Source organism: Hipposideros armiger, unplaced genomic scaffold, assembly GCF_001890085.2.
Source record: "Hipposideros armiger isolate ML-2016 unplaced genomic scaffold, ASM189008v1 scaffold_677, whole genome shotgun sequence".
NCBI lineage: Eukaryota > Metazoa > Chordata > Mammalia > Chiroptera > Hipposideridae > Hipposideros > Hipposideros armiger.
In genome coordinates this window covers 541489-564477 of record NW_017732027.1, presented here as the reverse complement: position 1 = coordinate 564477, position 22989 = coordinate 541489, and the positions used below count along the sequence as shown (strand labels likewise).

Below are 22989 nucleotides of genomic sequence, written 5' to 3'. Positions count from 1 at the left end.
GTGTGTGTGTGTGTGTGTGTGTGTGTGTGTGTGTGTGTGTGTGTGTGTGAGGGAAGGGGTGTTATTCGTCTCCATTTGATGGACCCTCCAAGAGGCACAGCCGCGATTCAGCCCACAGTCAGCATGCTTAAGCACGCCACCCTTGCCTGGTGTCATAAGGGGCAGCCCCATTGCTGAGCACCGTGTGGGGGTGCTTGGTGGTGCGATTCTATTTGCAGGGTCCTCACATCAGCTCCCTGGGCAATAATTTTAAGCATCCCTTGATGTGTGGTTGAGGAAGCCAGGTTTACAGAGGCTAAGGGGGCATCTGCCAACGTCAGGTTAGGCTGACTGCAAAGTCAGATGGTGGCCGCCCAGCACTAACCCCCAGGACCTCTGCCACCCTGCCCAGGCCCCTCCTCCACAATCCTCCTGCCACACGGCCCCGTTGTGCAGAAGCCAACAGGGGGCTGGCACCATCAAAATCCAAGAATAAGATCAACTCCCACCAGACTTTATGCCCAAAGAGACTTTAGAAAGCCTAGCAGGGCGGAGGACGCAGGGAGAAAGGCAGGCATGGGGGCCGTGGCAGCACACACGTGGCTGGGCCTGCAGGAAGCGATCTGATTGGTGTTCCCTGGAGCCAGACATCCAGGAGGGCAGAGGGGGACAAGCCACAGCACCACCTGGAGGCGAGGTCAGGGGACGGCCTCCCCTTCCCACGGTCTTGGCGGCTGGAAGGCCCGGACTCCGGACCCTCCTCCTCCCGGGCCCACCAGCTTTCCTCCGGGCGGTCCTCCTCTGTCCATTCTCGGTCAGGGACTCCGGCACCTGTGCTCACCCAGGCTCCTTCCACCCACGTCCCCTGGCCCCCAGAGCAGCCGGACTCACCCCAAGAGTGCGGGCCACCTCCCAGCTGTCGTTCTCCAGCAGGCGGAGCCGGCCCTGCAGGGCCTGCTGCAGGTCGGGGTCCGGCAGCCCGCTCTTCCTCCGCACGGCCAGCAGCTGCAAGGTCAGGTCTGGAGCGGGCAGATCAAGGTCGGGCAGTCTGCCTGGCCCAGGACAGGAGCCCTGTGGGCCTGTCCACCCATGAGCCCCCATCCAGCCCACAGCCATGGGAGCCGGTTCAGTCCCCACGTCAGGCCCCTATGCACACCTGACACAGCTGCTTGTCCCCCTGAGCCCCAGTGCCTTTGGTTGTAAGTGAGCTGCATGCTGCCTATATCCCACAGAGCGATGGGAAGAGGCAGACTCCTGTAATGGCCCCAGGACAGCACAGCACTGAGTGAGCTTCCAGCAAACGGCCCTGAGTCACTGAGACCTCCAGCCCCGACCTCTCCCACCACCCCTGCTCCAGTCAGGGGCACCCAGCCTCTGGCAGACATCCCACAGAACCCTCAATCCCACCCCCAAAACCAGCTCCTCTCCCTGTCTTTGCCATCTCCAAAAGGGCCCCAGCCCAGCCCTGCTCAGGTCCCCCACACCACCCTGCGTCACACACATGGGTCCACAGTGAACCCCACTGGTTCCCCCTGTAATGCCAGGCCTGGCTGGCTGCTCTTAGAGTCAAACCTCAGCTCCCATGGCACCCCCATCCCCACCCCCAACCCCCTAAGAGGCTACCACGACACTCGAATCCCCAGAACAGAGGTTGCTCCAGGGGAGATGGGTGGTGTGGAGGAAAAGAAAGGAAGGAGGTGGAGAGGGGGTGAGGGAGGAAGGGGCGACTCCCCAGGCCTTTGACTAAGCATTGCTTCTGCCTAGAACTTTCTAGCAGGGGACCCTGGAGCAAACAAACCCCAGGGCGGGGCCAACGGCAGAGCTTCTGGAATCTGGGATCAGGCCTAGCATTTCACAACCTGTTCTAATATGTGACCCCTCCTGCTGCTATAAGAGGGTGGGGTTGCATTTTCCAACCCAAAGTCATCTGCCCTGTTGCTTAACTTGTCCTGGTCATCCTGGGTGACCACAGGCGGCGCCGACCACCTGACAGGCGAGTGGGAGGACAGGCGGATGTTGGGGCAAAGGTGAAACCCCAACAACACTGGGCCTCCGTGCCCCCCACAGCTGGGGGTCAGGAATGGGATCTCCAGCGTAAGGGGCTTCTTACCACCCCCAAGCCCAGGTGCACCCCCCACCTGACCAGGGCTGCCTACCATCCATGTCCTGCAGAAATCTGCATGCATCCTCGGAGCCCCCTCCCTGGAAACTGGCCCTTGGAGGTCTCTTCCGTGGGCCCCACCCCTCCCTCTGAGCCCCCCACAACACAGCTCTTTGGTCTAGTTCAGGGATCGGCAAACTTTTGAGATGGAAGAGCCAATCTTGTCCCTCACAATAATTTAAAAATTATTCGAGAGCCATAAAACAAATGAAATCACCATTATGTGAATAATAGCCTTCAAAAATTTTATAAATGAAACTGTGATAGTTTTATTTTCATTTTCAATTTTACTTCAGAGCCACATGTACGTACCCAAGGAGCCGCATGTGGCTCGTGAGCCGCAGTTTGCCAAACCCTGGTCTAGTTCTTATCACAACCCACCCGTGACCCCTCCGTTTCTCTTGCATGCAGCCTCTGGGCCATGTCCGCCTTTCTGAGTCGATGCAAACAGAGTCCAGGGAAGCCCTTTGCAAATGCAGGTGAACCCAGCCTTCCGCCTACCCCCTCCGGAAATGCCGAGTCTGGGCCCTACCCCAGACAGGCAGAATCAGAACCTGGACATCTGCATTTAACAAGCACCTCCCCACCCCCCAGGAGGGGCGAGGGAGCCCAAGGATCCCACATTCACGTCCCCAGTCCAGAGTTAACCCTGCCCGAGGATGCCTACCTGTGGGGTACACGCCCATCTGGCCAGGAGGGGTCCCAGAGGCCTGCCGAGAGATGCCAGGCGGCATAGCAGCACCTGTAACAGAGCAGGTCTGTGTGCTTACAGTGACAACACATAGCTCTCAGCTACACAGGCACCAACCCCCAGAGGTTTCTGGAACAAAAGAGGCGTGTCCACATCCCTGCAAGCCACCGTGCACACACAACAGCCCTTCCTCGTGACACAAAAGCCCAGCGATGATGGAAGGCATATGAGTGCCTTTGTGCTGTAACATACCACCCCAAGCTTAGTGGCTTCTGAAAAGAACACAGTGTATTATTTTGCTGTTGTGGAGTTCGAAAAGGGTCTCACTGGCTAAAATCAAGGTGTCGGCAGGGCTGGTTCCTTCTGGAGGCCCCAGGAGAGAATCGATTCCCTTGCCTTTCCAGCTTCCAGAGGCGCCCTCAGTCCTTGGCTCATGGCCTCTTCCTCCATCTTCAAAGCCGGAAGCTCATCATCTTGGATTTCCCTCTGACTCTGATCCCAAAATAATCTCCCATGTCAAGATCCTTAACTTACTCCCCTCTGCAGAGCCTCTGGCCACAGAAGGTAACGTATGTGTGCGCGGTTTCTGGGGATTAGGATGCGGACGTCTTGGGAGGCAGTGGTTCTGCAGACCACAGAGGGGAGGTGACAGCCCAGAAAGAACTCGGGTCTGGAGAAGACAGAGCTGCGCCCTGATCCGGCTGCACCGGTCACTTGCTGGGGGCGACACGTGCCTTGTGAGGCGGGTGGGGTGCAGCTCACAGCCTGGCAAGGATTAGTGATATCCCCCCAAGTTCAGGGTCAGAGGGACGGGCTCTTAAACGCTGAGTAGCCGCTAGGTCCTCTGCTGTTACCCCTCTCCCCGCCAGCCCCCGCCCTGAGGCCAGCTCCCAGTTTGCATCTTAACCAGGGCACCTCGTCTCTGCCCTGCTCAGTTTGTTCATCTGTAAAATGGAATGATCAATTGGGGCCTTGGGGTCAAGGGGAGTCTGACTGGGAAAAGCCTATCGTTCCAGCAAAGGGTGTGAACTTGAGGGCAGCGGGTCTCTGTCACCTCCAAGTGTCCTGCTCAGAGGCCTGGGCGCAGTGCTGCCATGTCAGCCTTGGACCGGGCAACACAATGGTGCTCATTTTTGCTCTCTTCCCACCAGCGTCTGCTGACCACCAACAGTATACCAGCCCCATGCCCGCCCTAGAGCCAGGCATTCAGCAGGGACTCAGACATGCCTGTCAAATCCCAAAAAGCATATGGTGCCCAGATCTTGGCTGTAAGCACCATCCTCCAATTCCGAAGCCCGGGCTCCTTGAAGAAATGGCACCGTTTGGGACTGGGAAAAGTCCCAGACAAGCACCCTGTGGTCCCAGAAAGCCCGACATGCTGACCGAATGATGGAGACATGTCAAAAAAACCAAAGCTGGGGCAATCTGAACACAAAATAATTAATGATGTCAACTGAGACAGCCCAGAGAATAAACTATAGATGGATGAGCCCACAGTAAAATCAATAAATGACTAATGGGGGAAGGGGACCGCTCTTCCTCACAGTAGAAAGCCGGTTGATAAATGCAGAGGAATAAAGCGTAAGAAAGTCACTTAGCAGCCATCCTAATTATTGTTTCGTTCGAAAACCAGGCATAGATGACAAAGCGCTGCTTTATGAGTTTGAAGAGGAACAGGATATTCACACCGTCCCAAAGCATCTTCCCAAAGGTTACGTACCCATGACAAAGGGAAGAATACTGGCTTTATGGGGGGAAGGCTGTCACACACCCCTTGACCAAGCCACCAAAACGAACGTCACCAGTATGGAGACAAATTGCCATCGCGCCTTCAGCTGCGCTGCGCTGAGCGGAACACGGCACTTCTGGGCATTTCCCGCTCCAAATGCCTGACTGCAAAGCTGAAGAAACATCGGCGGTGCCTGCACTGAGGGACGCTCTACAGAATACCTGGCCTGTATTCTTCAAAACTGCAACCTCCAGGATACAGGCACCACAGAGGCGTGGCAATGCAATGCAAGGCGTGACTCGGGGTTTTCCCTTCTATGAAGGACATCATTGGGGCAGGTGACAAGATCTGAGCAAGATCTTCAATTATCATTTAGACCAGGAACGTGATGTTGGAACCTCATTGCACCGTAGTCCTGTAAGAGCATGTCCTGGTTTTAGGAAATACACACGCCAAACTATTTGGAGACCAAGGGGCATCGTGTCTGCAATTGACTCTGAAACAGTTCAGAAAAACAACACATATAAGTAAAGAAAGAGGGGAAAGTGAAGTGTAGTAAAATGTTAACCTCTGAGGAATCTGGGTAAATAGGGATTCTTTGTATTATTTCTTGTAACTTTCGCTGTCAGTGAAAACAAAGCCCAAAGGGAAGGACTGGGTGGGTGCACGTCACGGAGGGGCAGCTGGCAGCCTCCTAAGGAAAAGGGCGGCCACTGAGTCCCTCGGCTGGGCTCACAGGTCCATCCCGAGGCTGGTGTGTGTCGTGCGTGTCGTGTGTGGTGTGGAGGGAACGTCTGGCAGCACGGGCACCGAACGTCCCGATTGGCCTCAGCGCCAGGCCTCACGGCCCCTCCTTGGCTGGGCTGCCGGAGGGAGGCAGGTCCGGCCCACGCGTGGGAGGCAGGTCCGGCCCCTTCTTTCTCACCCCGCGTGTTCCTGAGGGAGCTGGATTCCACGCCACAGGTGGGCTCCCAGGCCCAGTCCCCCCCAGCGGCTCCCCTCTCCTGGCCAGGCAGGTGCACGACAGGGCGGATGGCTTGGTGGGTCAGCACCCAGGAGGGTCACCCTGGCCCTTCCCATCTCTGCCCACACACGGAAGGACCAAGACAACAGTTGTATGAAAGTACCTCCAACGGCCAGGTATGGACAGTGCATCATGTGTGAGGTTTTGTTTCCATTCCCCCAAAGCATCCATCATTTACTGGTCACTAATGTGCACTGAGCATCTGCTATGTGCCAAGCCCTAGAGCCCCAACAGGCAGCTGGGACAACATGACAGTGGGGGTGCCTGGGGAGGGTCAGGAGCCTGGCTCGGGGAGGGGCTCGGGCGCACCGTGGTTTTGCCCCCTTTTCTTTCCTCTTCTCTTGAGGTCCAAAGGGGGTCGGGAGAGGGGTCCTGGAGATCATTGAGGACGGAGATCACTCAGGTTTCCTAGTGGGGAACCAGGCCCTAAGTCAAACAGTGGCCCAGCGACAATTAGGATGAGAGCCGGGTCCTCGAGCAGCCAGCACTTGCCTCCGTCACAGCCCCCGCTGTGGGGTACCTGGCATACTTCCCATTCACACGCGCTCCTCCTCCATCCAGGAAGTAGCCCCGCCCTTGTCCTGGCCCAGCCACTGGCCCCTTTCCCTCTGGGGGCCTTCGTGTGCTCCTACGGGAACGAGGGGTGCCCTGTCCTGAGTAATCGGTTTATGTCTTGAGGACAAAACAGGGCTGTGGGAATGCAAAGCTCTGTGAAACAGCCACAAGTGGAGGTGTCTGGGGCAGCTGCTTAGGACTCCCAAGCCCCTTCCCCTTTCTCCATGCCAGTCTTGTCATCACTGACATGCCCCCTGGAAAACACGAGTTGGCAGCCAATGACTCACTGGGAGGTTATTCTCCTTCAATAGACACCCCGGCAGTGCCGACTCTGCTCTGGCCGTGTGGGTGACGGGGCCGACCTCGGACGCTGCACTCACCGCCTCTGCCCGAAGCCTCGGCCTCCTGCGGTCTTGCTCCCCCCCAGCTCGCCGACGATCTCTGGACCTTGTCGCCGCCACTGCCATCCGAGGGCCCTGAAGGCGCCCTCCTCATCGAGGCCGGGTCCTTAGCGGCCACCTCCGCTGGGTCCTCCATGACCAGCAGTGGCCTCAGCGCCAAGGGCCGGGCCGGCCTCTGTGGAGAGAGGAGAAGGTGGTGGTCAGCAGTGAAGGCAGGCCGCCGGGACCGTATGGGCGTTCCCGCCAGTGTTGGGGTCAAGAGGAGAGAACGCTGCCGCTGTGCTTGGTGGACGCCTCACGTCCTACATTGCCCTGCTCACCGATCGGTTCCTCTCGGACCAGCACGAGCCCCCCTGGAACAAGCTGTTGGAGCCACGTGCCAACGTTTGCACGGTGACCTGGTTCATGCCCGCCTAGCCTGGCGGGGTGGACATCCTGGAGGGAGAGTGGAGGCATCAACAGACCCCTGCCGTGGAATCCCTGCTCAGAACGTGACTGCGAGTGACGTGCAGGCAGCAAGGACAGTGTGGGACAGGAGCAGAGACGGCCTCGTCGCGCACCGTGGCGCCGTGGTTTGGGGATAAGGCCACCCGTGTCCCGCCAGCAAGGGCTGAAGCGAGGAACCCAGAGACAGCTCGCCTCCCGGGAGACGGCTGTTCAGTTCCGTGATACACAGGCCTCGGCTGACCTGTGATTTCGGCCTGGGATGATTCCCAAGAGCTCCTGTTGCTCCTTGAAACCACCTCAGGGCCTGAAGCGGCGCCGTGGGCTCGTTTCTCCCACTGGAAGAGGCCTGGGCTCTGGCAGGGTCCCCCAGAACATGTCCAGTCTGTCAGGAAAGGGGCCAGGTCCCAGGCAGCCCCAGGCAGGAAGGAATCCGTTGGCCGAGGCAGGGAAGAGGAAGTGGCCGGGGCAGGAGGGTGTCTTCTCACCCCAGGGGTGCCCTCGGGCCCTCGAGAGCAGGCCGTCACGCCTCAGTCCTCCCCAGGGTCAGCGATGAGAGGGTCCCTACGGGGAAATCGGGAGGGCGGGCAGCCTGGGCCGGGGCTGAGGCGCGCAGGGCAGACCCCCAGCTGCTGCGGCCGCCGGGACCAGGGTCAGACACGGGCCCCTGCCGCCTGCATTGTCGGACCAGGGCGCACACAGCCCCAAGGCCGCTCGCCATCGCGTCTGCTCTTCCTGCTGAGCCCACGAGGCGTCTCATCATAGCACTTGGGTCCCTTGACCCGCTCAGCTCCTGTTGGTGGGGGGCCCTAGTCCTGACCTGTGTCCCCACCCTTGCCCCCCTGAGGTGGGTGGAGCAGAGGCTCTCCCAGCCGGGCACCTGGCACAATAATACCACGTCTGGGGCTCGCGGCTCTCCTCCCTGCCCCCAACCTCCCAGGGCAGGACTGGCCCATCAGCTTGTGCACTGGGGCCACCAGGGACCTGCACCTACCACGTTTCCCCAAAAATAAGACCTCACCAGAAAATAAGCCCTAGCATGATTTTTCAGGATGCTCGTAAGATAAGCCCTACCCCAAACATAAGCCCCCGTTAAGATTGTCAGCCAGACATGACTGCTTGAATAAATGTAGATTTTTGTACATGAATAAATGAATAAATGTAGATTGTTGGAGCAAAAATTAATATAAGACCTGGTCTTATTTTCAGGGAAACATGGTAGCTAGCGCTCAGGGAAGGGGGCCTGAGGGTAAGGCAGGCTCCCTGGGCTCAGGGAACCTCCCCCTGCCCCGTGAGGGACCTGCCAAGCAGGAAGGACTGCCGGGGACAATTGTAAGTGTGAGGTTCCTAGTCACAGTCCAGCGATGGGGACGTGGGCACAGTCTCTATGGGAGAGTTCCCTGCCTGCTGGTTCCAAAAATGGCCTCACTCAGTTTAGCAGGCTGCCGGCTCCCACTACAGGACGGGCTGCCCCAACCCCAGCCCCGAGGGGGTCCGGTGCTCTCGGGGGCAGCTGGGTCACCATAAGCCACCCTTCAGTCTTTATCCTCTTTGCTCAGTTCACTGTGGGGACAAGCCCAGGCGGGCCGCTGGCAGCCCCAGCCGGCACCCAACCTCAGGAGAGGGGAGTTTGGCACCAGAACACGGGGCCCAGGGTCAGTGGGTAGGGTGACCGCTCTGCGCCCAATTTACTCCCAGGAAAACAAGAACGAAAACTCCCACTTTGCAAGGAGCTCGATGCATAAACCGATGGCGCTACTGGGGTACAGCTGGCGTTTGATACATGCGGGATCGACGGGAGAGGATGGTGCTAATTCAGCCCTGAACGGGTTGGGGGTGGTTCTAGCCAGAACTTTCACTGGGCTCGAGCTGGACAAATACGTGGGGGGCCCATGCAGACCTCGTCTGCTTCACCAAAAAGCACCTCTCAAGGGTTGTCAAGCCACCCCCTGTACTGGGGTGAACAGCGTCCCCCAAATTCATGTCCTCCCTGAACCTTAGAAGGCGACCTCCCAGGAGATAGGGTCTTAGCAGATGAAGACAAGGACACACTGGATTAGACGGGGCCTGAACCCAGTGACCCGTGTCCTTATAGGAGGAGGAGGGACACACAGACACTGGGAGAGGCCACGTGACACAGAGGACAGACCGGAGTGATTCGGCCACAAGCCCAGACGGCCTGGGGCCACCAGGAGCTAGAAGAGGCAGGAAGGCGCCTCCCCTAGAGCTGTGGAGGGAGGTGGCCCTGCTGACACTTTAATTTCAGACTTCTGGCCTCTGGACTGAGTAAATCTCGGTTGTGGGTTGTTGCAAGCCCCCAGCATGTGGGACTTTGTCACGACTGCCCCAGGACACTTGTAATGTTATGCTGTAACCCGGTGCTTTGATTCTTGTCTGCTGTGAAGCAGCGCCAACCTCACCCACATCAGGGTGTTCTCGTAAGGAGGACTGAATGACTTCTGTCACATCAAATGCGGGCACTACACCCCGTACAGGAAGCGCCGTCATTATCAACAGCAGGGTGACAATCCCACCATGACGGCTACCAGCCACCACCGAAGTGCTAACTAAGCACCCTAATTTAATCCTCATGACAGCCCGCAGGACGGAGGGTCCTTGGGCCCCTTTCCCAGATGGGCGCTCTGAGGCTCCTGAGAGTTAAAAGGCTGGATTTGAAACGAGCTGGGTCTGCGTCCGGCCCTCGAACATCTGCCCTTAACCTGGACGCACCCCCTTGGCCCCTGCACTGCCTCCGGCCAGGGGTTCAGTGGCGGCTTCCCGGACCCGCGCTGGGAGGCCAGCCCCTGCCGGCCGGCCCGCGTGCAGGCAGGCCCTGGCCCCAGCCCCAGCTGGCACCACTAACTCCCGGCATTGCTCTGCCAGCCGTCATTTCTACGAGCTTCACCGAGTGCAAAAGATTGGAAGTCCCCACTGACAGGGCCAGGGGTCTGGGGCTCCAGGAAGGGTCACTGGGGGCCAGTACAGGCTCTCAGCGCTGCCCACAGACCATGTGCCCAGGGCAGGACCTGGCGTTAGGAGGCCTGGGTCCACTCCTCTCCTAGAACTTGCTGCTTTCTGCCTCTGCTCAAGGCACTCACTCATTCATCCCGCTTTGCTGCTGGAAAAGAGGCCTGGGATGGTGACCTCAGAGTGGCCAGGTTATGGCTACGGTGCCACCCTGGGCTGGGCACTTGTGGGGTCTGCCCCATGTGCCCCATGTGGCACCAGGTGTGAGGTCCCACCTGAGACGCCCTAGACCCAAATCCCTTATTGCTGGCGAGGTTCTGTGTCCCAGCCAGACATGCATGATGCACTCGCTGATCGCCCACGTGGAGGGGAGGTCGGGGCGAGGTCATGGTGCTTTATCAAATGCGACATCATCACTGGCGCCACCACCGCCAATCCCCACTAGCAGCGTTCCCGGGGTTCTGGCTGGGTCTGCCAACCAGCGCCCACAGCCTTCCAGACTCCAGACTTCAGTTCTGCTCCCCCCAATGCCAAAGCGTCAGAAATGTCTTCAAGGAAGCAAAGGGGGGCAGACTATTCTTAGATCCAACTGTGGCAAGACCCTGCTCCGTGGGCAACGCCTGCTCGGCCAGCCCATGTTCCCCCACTCCCGTGCCAGAGCCCCTCGCACCTCCAGTGCCCTCAGTGCCCTGCCTGTCCCAGCACCCTCATACCTCGCGGATCCTCAGAGGCAGCTCCCAGCCTGGCGTCCACAGGACAGCAGACACCAGGTAGCCTCTCCCGGCTCCTCCCCGGCTGGCCCCACAGGCTGTCTCCGCCAGCCAGGGCGGGCAGCAGCCGCCCTCAGCCAGGCTGACTGCTCGCAGCGGCCACCGCCCCCTGCTTCCTGCTCCACTTCCTCCCAGCGCCTGGGGCCAGTGACAGAGGCAGGCCCAGCACAGCGGGAGGGTTGATCATTAGCTCCTTCCTGGACCCGCTCCAGGCCCGTCCTGCCTGCCCACCACCCAGCCCCCAGGCTCTGGGTGGAGGCCCAGGGACACCCAGGCTCCCCCTCACCCCCAGGATTGGGGAAGTCAACCCGCTGCCAGCCCTCCCTGCCAACCTCAGCTCTGCTCCCTGTTCCTCTTCCACTTACCACACACACTCACACACACACTCACACTCACACACACACACACACACACACATTCACACACACACACCAACCACACCCACACTCACACCCACACACACACTCACACACACTCACACTCACACACACTCACACTCACACTCACACACACACACTCACACACATGCACACTCGCACACACATACATTCACACATACACACACCACACACACACTCACACACACACACTCGCACTCACCTCACACTCACACACACACACTCTCACACACACACTCGCATGCACACTCACACACACTCACACTCACCTCACACTCACACACACACTCTCACACACACACTCGCACGCACGCACACGCACACACACACACTCACACACGCACACTCACACTCACCTCACACTCACACACACACTTGCACGCATGCACACGCACACACACACACACACATACACACTCACATACGCGCACACTCACACTCACCTCACACTCACACACACTCTCACACACACACACCAACCACACACACATGTGCACTCACGCACACACACATATGTGCACACACACACGTGCGCTCACGCACAGACACGGGTGCAGCCCCGTCCTGCTGGCTCAGCCAATGAAGCAGGTACTGGGGACAGACGAGGACTGCTCCACAAGCCCCGCTCTCCTCTTTGCCTTCCAGCTGCAGGTCCCGCCTGGGCTTGAGAGCGGGGCACCCCTGCCCGGCCTCTGGGGGAACGGGACGGGGGCTCCTGTTGGCTCAGACAAGAAGCAGGATCTGATCTGGGGTCAGCCCCACGTCCTTACCTCTCCACCTCCACTTAGGCCCTCGCTGAGGGACAGGCTCTGGTTGCTGGTCCCGGCCCAGCCCCAGGAACCCAGAACAGGAGGGCGACCTTCACACAGGGCTTGGCTTAACACCGGGAAGAATCTCAAAGTTAAGGGGTAATGTGCTTGCTTTACAGACAGGAAAACTGAGGCTCCGTGAGGTCATGTGACACGCCCCAGGCCCCTGACAAATGGCAGACAAGCTGGAACCAGGTCTGACAGGCTCTGAAGCCCCGAGGCCTGGGTCACCTGGGTTTCTGACGCCACGCTGTGCACACCTGGGGGGATGGCTTCTTATCATGGGGAGGGGCTGCCATGTGCACTGTAGGATTTTAGCAGCATCCCTGGCCCCTACCAACTAGATGCGGACACCTGCTGTGACAACCAAACGTATCTCCAGATATTTGTCCCCTGGACTGAGGACCGCCAGACTAGGCTGAGCTAGCTCTGGGTGACACCACTCGGGCCCATGGCCTGCCCCTCCCTCACACTCCCCTTCCACCCTCTCCCTCTTCCACCCGTCTCCGATCAACTCCAGGCATTATACATAGTCACCCCCCAAAGCCCTCCTGCCCACCGCTAAACAAGGTCCAGGCACCCCGTCCTGGAGCCCCTCGCCACCCCGCTCCGGTTCACCTTTCCCGGTCCCAGCCCGGCAGGCGGGGCCTCTGTCCAGCGCGCCCTCCCCCTTGGCGGCCCTCGCACAGGAGGTACATCTTCCTGCACCTTCCTCGCACATGGGGGCTGCTCTGCTGGAGCCGCTCTCCTGAGTGACACTCCCCTCCAGAGGCAGGAGCCCAAGCCCCCTCTGCAGTGGCACTGGGACCTGTGATGCCCACAGGTGGGCCGACATCGTCTCCCCCGGGCACTTCTCTCCCCCATGCGCCCCACGGCCTTTCAGGGTCCCTTCCTGGCCTTCTCCAGGGACCAAGCCCCAGGCCCACCGTCTCCAGTGCAGGCTGCCACATGGGCGGGGGCTGGGCCTGCGGATGGCACCCATGTCACCGACACTGCCTTGAAGGCCAGCTCTGCTGTGCTGGTCCCATGACCTCAGCATTTAAGTCTGCTCAGAAGGCCGAGGTGGGGTTGTTATCCTGTGGTCTTGCTCTGGGCCATCAGAAGGGTTCAGCTGGATGTGGGAATTCTCGGACAGGCCAGCATGCAGAGCGCACAACACAGCCCAACTTCCGTTCATGTGACAACTGCCAGTGTCCAGGCCTCTCCTGTGGCCTCTGCCCCCTCCTCTGCTCCCTAAAACCAGGGGACGGAGCTTTCCAGGCAAGTGGAGAAAGAGGAATGTGTCTGGAAGTTCGGTCCCCTGGCCCAGCCGCCCACCCCACAGCCCAGGGCTGGCATGTCCCACTGCCCAGTGAAGCCTGGCGGGGGGAGGGATTGGGGGGGGCTGCAGACAGAAGCTGGGCGAGGGCAAGACCTCAGCCCCTCAAGGCCAGCCCTTGGGCACATACTCCGTCTGTGTGGCAGGGCCCCCTTTCTCCAGCCTGCTCCCTAGAATCCCACATTGTGCCCACACGAGATGCCTGGCTTCTGCTCACTTTATTTTGCTGGAAACAGTGTTGAAAGAGGCCCCAGACAGACTCCACATCCATAAAAGGGTCTGGGACATATTTCCTTTCCTGGCCATTGTCCCCACTGAGCCTGAGACCCATATCCTGTTTGTCTCTGCAGCTGTGCTCATGGCCCAAGGCCAGAGGGGGTTTTCCAAGAGCCTCCCCAACTGTGCCCAGTGCTCCTTGATTCTGTACAATGCACCCCAACCCTGCACAGAATATCCCAACCTCACAGGGCACACCCCAACTCTGCACAGAGCACCCCCACTCCAGATACACCCAACTCTGCACAGTGCACCCCAAGTTCACAGAGAACCTCAACTTCACACATTACACCCCAACTCTGCACCCAACTCCACAGAGCGCACTACAATCCACAGAGCATCCACTCTGCGCACCTTACCCCAACTGGCTTCCAGAGGGAGAAAGTGAGCCTTCCAGGTCTGGGGCTTTCTCCGGGGTTCCTCCTGGAGGCTGTGGCATGGGGCAGACCCGCAGCTCTGCTGGCGAGAGGATGCCCAAACCCCAGCCCAGCCTGGCCTTCAAGCCCCTCTGGGACAGCCTGTCACTCCCTGGGCCTCAGTTTCCCCCTTTGGAATGGTGGAGTTGGGCCTGGAGATCCCATGGTACCTTGTGAGCTCAACAGCTCTGAATCCTGACGTGGTTGTGTTGTCGTGGAGGGCGGCCTGGCCTTCACCGAGGCAGCCCTGCTCCAGGTATGCAGCTTGCTAAGGCTTCCCACAGCCACTTCCAGGTGACAACAGACAATGGAAGCCAAGGAGAGGCCCAGTCACACTCTCCCCCTGAGGGCTAATCAGCAGGCCATAAACCAGACTTCTGGAATGCTGGCCCCAGGAGGGGGTACATGACTAGCCCACCCCGACTTGGCCAGGCCCTGGTTCTCCCCAGCAGCCCCGCACAGTAGCGACAAGACCTGCCCGAGCCATGCATGTCATGCAGGGCAGGGGGCTGTGGGGGCTTTGCGTAAAGGGCCAGAGGGTACGTGGCTTGGCGTCTGGGGCCATGGGCCGTTGCAGCACGAAAGTGGACACAGGCCAGACTGAGGGAGTGAGTGGGCTGGCTGTGCTCCAATAAAACCGAATTTACAAGACGGGCTGAACTGGGCCCTGGGTGTGGCCCTGCGCTACAGAACGGGTGGCGGGTGGCGGGTGGCAGGGGAATTAGTGGAGAAGCTTCTCAGGTCACCCTCCAGCGCAGGGAGGAGTCGGCACAGAGGCAGAACCGCCACACTGGGGTTGGGATGTGTAAGGTTCAAGGTAAGGGGACTGCCTGAGCAGGCAGTGGGCCGAGGCGGCCTGGGAGTATGAGGGACGGGCATTGTGACCAGGCGGCTGCAGACCACCTGTGCCTGGAGCTGGCTCAGGCCATAATCCATACACGACGCCATGTCCTGCCTCCCGCCTCCCACTGCTCATGGCTGTAGCTACGAACATGAGTGGATCCCTGACTATTTTCATGAACCAACACTCAGAATGCAGGAGACGAGCACCAAGACAGCTGACTGGGCAGCAAGGCTGCAGAGCAGGTCCCTCAGGCCTACAAACCGGGAGGCTGAGGCTCAGCTCACCCAAGGTCACTTGATTCTTTCATACTGAACGTGGCTCTGAGAGCTCGGCCCCTAGCCCAGGTCTTGCCTGGCGACCGTGTCCACACCTGACCCTGTTCCAGGCCAAGCAGCACCCCACCGTCTTGCCTGGTCTCTGGCGCAACATCTGTGAGCAAAGGTGAGCCGGCTTAAAGCAGTTTCCCAGAAGTGGACGAAGGGACAAAGGCACCACCATGAACCTTCCAAGGCAGTACATTCCTGAGACCCACCCAGGTCCACGGAGGCGGAGGCAGGACTCCGCCTGGAGACACCTTTCCCTGTCGGTTCCTCCACACCCAAGCGTGAGCACCAATGCATCTCGGGACAGAGACAGAAGCCACTAGACTGCAACTGGCACCGGCTGCTGCTGGACACACGGAAAGGGCTAGAACAGAGCCTATGCCCACGAGGGCCCTGTGTGTTTATTATTCTGTCCTTAGCGGCTGAAACCGGCCAGATCAAAGATGAGCTGGATGCTGGGTCCCGTGATTGCAGGAACTGCTCTTTGCAAAACAAGGATATGGGGCCCCAGCAGGCTTTGCAGATGACTGATATCTGCCCCAGGATGGTTTGCAGGCCTGTAGGAAGTGGTCAGCAGTTCCGTGCCTGGGCCGGCACCAAAGACGCCCACCCCCGCCTGGCCTCCGCCTCGGTCGGGCAGGCGTCACCCTCACGTCGGGGAAGTGCTGACTCTGCAGCCTGGGGAGCTGGCCAGGTGCCTGGGGTGCCTCCAGACAGTGCTGCTTCATGTGGGGCGGCAGGGCTGCCAGGTGCTTCCACAGATGGAGATATCAGAAGAGTGGCGCTGCCTCCTGGACACCCCGAATAATGGCATGTGGGCGCTGGGAGGAGGGAGCTGGTCAGAAAGACATAAAGCCTGTTTTCACGGCCCATACAGGGTGCAAGGCCCAGGCTGGTATGTCCTCCTTGTCACATCTCCCACCACAGGACAGGCCGGAGGGTGGAGGGTGACCGGGAGGGGGTGCATAGGGCAGACAGAGTAGGGGGTCCCAGAGTAGAGGCACGGTGTGTGCTATTTTCCCTGGAAGCCTGGGAAGTCACCCCAGCTTACAGAGGAGCCCCACGGATCCCTTGACCCTATTGGCCTTCACTCCCCAGAGCCCCAACATTTCTGACTTGGGGTGTGGGGCCCCACTGGAATTCTGGACATTCTCTGGAGCCCAGTCACAAGGGGGTGGATTTTGAACTTGACTTATGCAAACATTAACCCAGGCCCTACTCCCCAGAGGCCTCCCCCGGGGAGTGAAAGTCCTCCCAGCCAGGACCCATCTCCCTGGAAACCAGGCCCAGGTCACTGCAGTCTGGGTGGGGGCAGGAGGGCTCAGTGGGAATTTCCATGGGACTCCCCAGTGTGGCCCTCGGGCTGTGCCGAGGCCTGGGTGATGCTGTCCATCCTTGGGCTGCTGCCGGCAGGCTCGGGGGTACAGCCCCTCCCTCGGCTCGGTTCCCTGAACAAACTTCAGAGCCTCCACTCTGGCCAGCTCTACAGCCATCTTCCCAGCCTCGACTCGTCCCGCACGCCCTGAAACTGCCCTGTCAAGGTTCTCTGTCCTCATCTCACTGGCCTCTGGCTTTCACGCCCCCCCAGCCGGCCACACCGTCTTTCCTCTCACCCCACATGCCACACCTCTCCAACGGGAGCGCGCAGGTCGGGGCCTCCACACTGACACTCCAGGGTGCCATCTCAGACCCGAGGGCAAAGCCAGCACCTCCGGGCATCCCCTCCGTGGGGCATACCCCTGTCCCCGTTGCCCACCCACCGCTCCCCGCTTTCCCCCAAACCTCAGGAACCAGCACCTCTGCCACCGGGCTCCTGGTCCTTCACTTCCCCACCCTGCTTACATCCAAGCCCCTCCCCCCACGCTCCCACTCCCCAGTCGGGGCCCTTGGGCTCCTGACCACACTGTGCCCCCCAACCCCCCAGCAGCTGGATATCACTTTTCCAGGTGACTTTCTCCAGGCTCTGACCTCGGCTCCTGTCGACTCCCGCAGGTCTCCCTCAGGCATCGCCTCCTTCCAAGGCCTTCACGGCTGCGCCAGCCAGCCTTCCCCAGCCCCCAGGGCCCCGTGCTGTAACTGGGTTCTCTGTCCAGGCTGCCACTTGACTAACTCGAGAGGACCCCACGACTATGAGCTCCTCAAGGACATTGACGGGGAGCTCTGCAAGTGTTTGTTGAATGACTTGCAAACAGAGCTGTTGGCAATGGGGGGAAGGGGCCCCCCGAGCCCTGTGGGGCCCTGAACAAAAGCCGTGTGGACAGGGCCTGCCTCTCCCAGACATGCAGAAGGGATAGACCCCTGAGTGAGGCAGAATCACACGAGACACTGACTCTTTTCCTTCTGCCCGTTTTCCATTTGTGCAGTCTCTTCCTGGCTCTCCGGGGAGGTGGCTGGGTGGGCGGGAGTCATGGAGGCCTCAACCTGAGCGTGGGCTCCAGGAACCTCTCCCAGCCTCATTTGGTGAGACCAGCTGGGGGTGTGGACAGGGCATGGCAGGGCCTGGCTGTGGCACTCTCTGCCACTCTGACCAGAAGGCTGGAGACATGGGGCTGGGGTCACAGGCTCACCAACGGGCCCCAAGCAGTAGCCCCTCGTCAGGCCGGCGCCCACACCTGTGCCTTTCCCACACCAGCCGCCCAGCTGCGAGGTCTCACAGGCCATGTTGTGGGGGGAGTGGCCAGAGCACCCACTGCGGGATGGGCACGCCCTCCACCCCCCTGTCCCTGGCTTAGTCCTCCTGTGTTCACAAAGGGCAGCTTTGTGGTCCAGGCACCTGACACACCCATTCCTATCCCCGGCCGCACCATGCTGAGCCCGTATAGTACAAGCTCAGGGGTGACATGATGACAAAGAACGGAGGCTCTGGAGCTCTTGCCTTGGGTATCTGCCAGGCCCAGCACCCCTCACCCCAGGGTGGAGGAGGGGATCCCACAAGGAGAGCCATTATTATCATTGTTCAGAGGGGGCAGGATGGGAACTGGCATCATTGCCCAGCCCCAAACTTGCCAGCCCACCTCTGTGCCTGGCCCAAGGCTGGGCACTAGGGACCTGGATGGATAAGATGGCACTGTCCCCACAGCTCTCAGCCTTGTGGTCACAGCAGCCAAGGAAATGGAAGGAGGGTGGCTCGCAGGGTATTTCATAGTATGGGCTTCCCTGGGGATTCGTTTGGTGTTTTTCTCAATCCTTTTACTTTTCTTTTCTTTTTTTTTAAACTGAGCCATCCTGCCACCTGTTGGCAGCTCAGCGGCTGCTCAGCTCGGGCTGGGACTCGAGCCGCTGTTGCTCAGAACTTGCACTCTTGAGCGAGCTCTTAACCAACTGAGCCACACGGCCGCCCCTTACTTTTCATTTTTAATGAACACATTTGCTGTCCGTTTTGGTTCAGAGTCAGGCTGGACCCTGGCTCCTCTGCCAGCAGCTGCTTTTAGTTAAACTGCACCTGAGAAGTTGACCCCTTTGCAAAGTCAGAGGAGAGGACCAACAAACCTACAGAAAAACAGTGAGCAGACAATTCCTATCTGTCCACTGCCTAAAAATACATGAAATGATGCTGAATCCTTCCCTTCACCAGGTGTGCAGAATGATCCCAAGAGGCCCCCTGGCGCCTCCCAGCTCGGCAGCGCCCCGCATTCGTCAGCGCCCCGCATTCGTCAGCACACCCTTGGTGGCGGCAGACAGCGCAGTGCAGGGGCCAGCCGGAGGGCGGGTTACCAACCATACCTGTAAAACCACACTGGTATGCACACTTTGACCCACAGCCCCACCTCCGGGAATTCACTCTGCAGACACCTGCCCCCTTCTGAGATGGCAGGGCACCAGGTGTGGACACTTTATAACAGCAACACCTTGGAAAGAACCCAGGTGTGCGGTAAACCTCGCCCCAGCCCCGAGCCGCATCGCATGCAGCTGTGATAAGGAACGTGGAGGTTCTCGGTGCTGACAAGGAACGCTGTCCCAGGCGCGCGAAGGGAGAAAGCAAGCCCCCATGGGACCGGTATGTTATGCTACCTGTCGTGTTCTCAAGGGGCTTAGAGTCCATTCCTATGTGCTACCATCATGTGGAAAGAGACTGGGGAAGGGTAAATAAATGAATGCAGTGGGGGGGGGGCAGCGGGATTGTGTAGGGTGGGGGACTTGTGTGACGCTGGGATGGTAGGTACACGACACTGTGCTTGTCAAAAGACACTACGCTTTACAGCACAAAGCGTGAAAACCTCAATGTATGCAAATAAAAAACATTTCAGGAAGACGGGAAATCCCAGGATGGGTGCAGAGTGTGGCAAAACAGAGAATAGCATGAAAGATGTATCAAACAGCCTCACTGGTGGGGGAGGGGAGGGGTGCCGCCTGAGTCTGAAAACAAGTGGGACAGCAGGCACGCACCTCTCGCGGACGACGTTGTCCCCATGGGGGCCTGGGTTGCAGACTCTCATGCCTCTACCCCTGGATTGAACAGCTGGAAAGTGAACTGTTACGTAAATGGATGGTGGGTGGATGGTGGAAGACAGCCATGTCTGTTGGAGTGGGGGTTACAGTCAACGAGAGGAGGCTGGAAAGGTCCTGTGTGCTGGGTCGGAGCTGGAAGCATCAGTGCGAATGCAGTCCACTTAGTACAGATGCTCGTTACGCACAGACACTTATTAGATATGTGTCTACACATACGTAGTATGCTCACGTATACGCATACTCATCCACTCACAGATATTGTATACACGTGGTTAGCTTGCTCGTGCTCATGGAGACACGTGTGTACTCGTATGAGCTAGTAGAGGTATACTTGTAGACATGTGTTTGCACGTGGCTCAGTATACTTATAGATATGTCTATACTGATAGGTTACTGTACAGTATACTTGTAGATACACGTTTAGATCTCCATGCTCTGTCCACTGAGAGGCCCTAACAGACAAGGCACCAGGCAGCAGCAAAAACGCCCAGAGCACAGAAAGACCTTGGTTTCTAAGACCACTCTCCAACAACAGAAGTCAGAACTCTGGGAGAAGTGACTGATTTTAGGACTGGGCCAGAAAATACAGAAGATGAGCCTGGCTGGTAGTGTGTCAGAAAAGTAAGGAATGAAGGAATGAAGGAATGAAGGAATGAAGGAATGAAAGAAATCCCAGTGGTGGAGCATGTCAGAGGGACACAGGAGCCAGCTGAGAGCGCTCTCAAGGGCTGAAGCTGGAACAATTGAAAAACAAAATGAATGACATAGTCTAGATTATAAACCAAAGTATAAAGTAAACATCCACGAGTCCATGCTGATATAAGTAAACAATTGAGTAAATAAATAAATGGGGGGAGGCAAATCTCCATGCAGAATTCCCAATAATTTACGTAGACAGTCCGCCCCCAAGGAGGGGAGCCGGCCCCCCAACTCCACAAGTGTGGGCTGTGCTCGGTGACTCCTCCCTAAGAGGACGGTGTGCAGGGGGAGGTGGACCTGGACAGTGGACAGTCCTGGCCAACATGGCGACCTCGGCCAGGGGACCCAGGTCAACGTCACAGTGACAGGTCATGTGGACAGCGATTGCCCTTGACCTGCTGAGAAGGGCATGTCCCCCTGTGGTCTTCCTCCCAAGAACCGTAACCCCAGTCTATTCATGAGAAAAATCAAATTCTAATTGAGGGACATTTACAAAATACTTGACCAGGACTCCTCAAAACCATCAAGGTCATGAAAAACAGGAGGGTGAGAAACTGTCATAGCACAGCGGGACTTAACGAGGCACGACGACTAAACGTCATGTGAGGTCCTGGATGGGATCCCAGGACAGGAAAAGAACATTAGGGAAAAACCAAGGAAATATGAATAACGTACAGACTTTACTTAATAATCATGATTGGACCAGCCGAGTGGCGCGTTGGTTAGGAGTTGGCTTGGGATGCGGTTCGGATCCCACATGAGGGCCAGTGACACTGCCCTCCACAGCTAAGATGGTGAACAACAGCTCGACCTGGAGCTGGGCTGCCGTGAATCGCCAGCGACGGCGTAGGCTGCAGTGGGGCTGGCCGGCAGCAGGCGTGAGCTTTTGTGAGCTACCATGAACCACCGTGAGTGGCCGTCCAATGGCCAGTGAGCTACTGCCTCACCCAGGAAGAGCGCAATGATAATACCAACATGGGCCAGTGAAGCAACGTCCTCCATAGCTAGATTGAAGAAGAAAAGGACAGCAACTTGTCTGTTCCCCTCACCCAATTTTCCAATGAAATCTTCAAAAGAATAATAGTAGTAATGGATCAATATTGGTTCATTAGTTGTGGCAAATGTCCCATAGGAATGTAGGATGTTCATAATACAGGAGAATGGGTGTGTGTGTGTGTGGCGGGGGGGGGGGGGTAATGAAAACTCTGTGCTAGCTTCACCACTGTTTTACAAATTGAAAACGGTTCTAAAACAAAAATCAAATCTATCTTTAAAAGTCCCAGTAAGAGGGAACACACTTCATGTGTATGGAGAGAGAACCATTAAGGCCCAAACACACCGCGGGCACAACACATCCTGTGGGATCTGGGCCTTTCCGGGGCCATGTCCCAGGTCCACTTGCTGTGTGGCCTTGGGCCAGCCCGGACCCTGTCTGCGCCACACCTCCCTCAGATGTAGAGGGGGACACTTGGGGCGGAGCCTGGCTCTCCTTACTGTTCTGAACCACCGGGGAAACTGAGGCAGGCCTTTGGAAGAGCACCTCAGTTCCAGCCGCTCCCTGCCAGGAATGTGGGGCAAGTGGTGCCACCCGAAGCCTCGGTTCGCCTCGCTGTAAATGAGGACAAGGAGGGGCCCCTCCACGGTCACCTGAGAGTCCCCTGAACCCAGCTCTGCGTGGGGCTGCATGGGAAGAACGTTGGCACAGCCCCTGTGCCAAGTCTACAGGGGGGGGGGCCCAGGATCATAGGGGAGGGGCTTCTCCTTCACCCCCTCAGGTCAGACCCTCACCCTCTCCCCACTGCCCCTTCCCTGCTCAAAACCTACTCTCAGGCCCACCCGCAAGGGAAGGGGGTGGTTCTCAGGGCTGCAGGTACTTTGGCCCCTGAGGAGCCTGGGCTGGGGGCTGGGGTAGGGATGGGGGCAGAGACCCCTCCCCAAGGAGGGCGAGACCCGGGCCCGGCCCCCAGCCCAGGGCTCCGGCTCTTCTCCAGTGTCACTGCACTGTACCTGCTGACCACATGTGGACACCGTGCTGGCCTCCAGCACGACACTCTCATCTTGCGGACGGGGACACGGAGGTTCCGCGGGGTGGACGCACTTGCTCAGACTCTCAGCCAGTATCAGAATCCCCAGGGGCACTGCCTTCTGGGCCCTCACAAGGTCCCCCACCTGTGGGGAGGTGCCTTCCCACCTTACAATTGCCACCTTGACAACATCCGGCTCCCCCTGCCAGGCTGCTGGGAGGCCCTTTCTCAGAAGTGGGGACAGCAGGCTGGCCTTTTCTCGCCACTTGAACCCCAGCCTGGAGTGGCACTGCCTCGCCACTCCCTGGCCAGACCCGTTTTGGGGTGCACCCGCCATGCACACCCTCCCCTGGCCGCACATGTCTTGACAGGTGACCCTGAGTGAGAGAGACCGCAGCACGGGGCGGCTCCTCCCAGGGCAGACCCAGCCCAGTGGTATAGAACTTACCCGTCAGTGGACAGCCGCTGCCAAGGAAGGGGGGAGGGCGGCTCCCCAGGGTCCCTGAGGACGGTCTCCACAGAACAGCTGGGCCAGGGAAGTGACCATTTTCAGCCAGGCTCCAGTCAGGTGGCCTGAGCTGTCAGCCTGGGGCATTGGCTGCGCCCTTGGCTGGCCCGCCCCGCCAGGAAGGGGCCCAGTCTCCCGCATGACCTTCCTCCTCCTTACCCCTTATCGGCCATCGGAAGTGTCAGCAACCCCAGCCAGCATTCC

At 58.8% G+C, this 22989-nt stretch overlaps 1 protein-coding gene across 6 annotated transcripts in view; it reads right to left on the bottom strand.

Moving 5' to 3' along the window:
• SH3TC1 (SH3 domain and tetratricopeptide repeats 1) overlaps positions 1–22882 on the bottom strand; it is a 46510-nt gene extending 23628 nt beyond the window's left edge. The window contains exons 1-6 of one of the 6 annotated variants that reach the window (XM_019626446.1): positions 10665–10884; positions 7229–7548; positions 6861–6975; positions 6520–6715; positions 2808–2882; positions 871–998 (exon numbers count right to left, since the gene is read on the bottom strand). In XM_019626446.1, the coding sequence (XP_019481991.1) occupies positions 871–998; positions 2808–2882; positions 6520–6715; positions 6861–6947 (486 nt within the window). In that variant the 5' untranslated portion in view covers positions 6948–6975; positions 7229–7548; positions 10665–10884. The other 5 variants (XM_019626450.1, XM_019626448.1, XM_019626447.1 and 2 more) reach the window with 5 other exon arrangements.
• Positions 22883–22989: the final 107 nt, after the last annotated feature.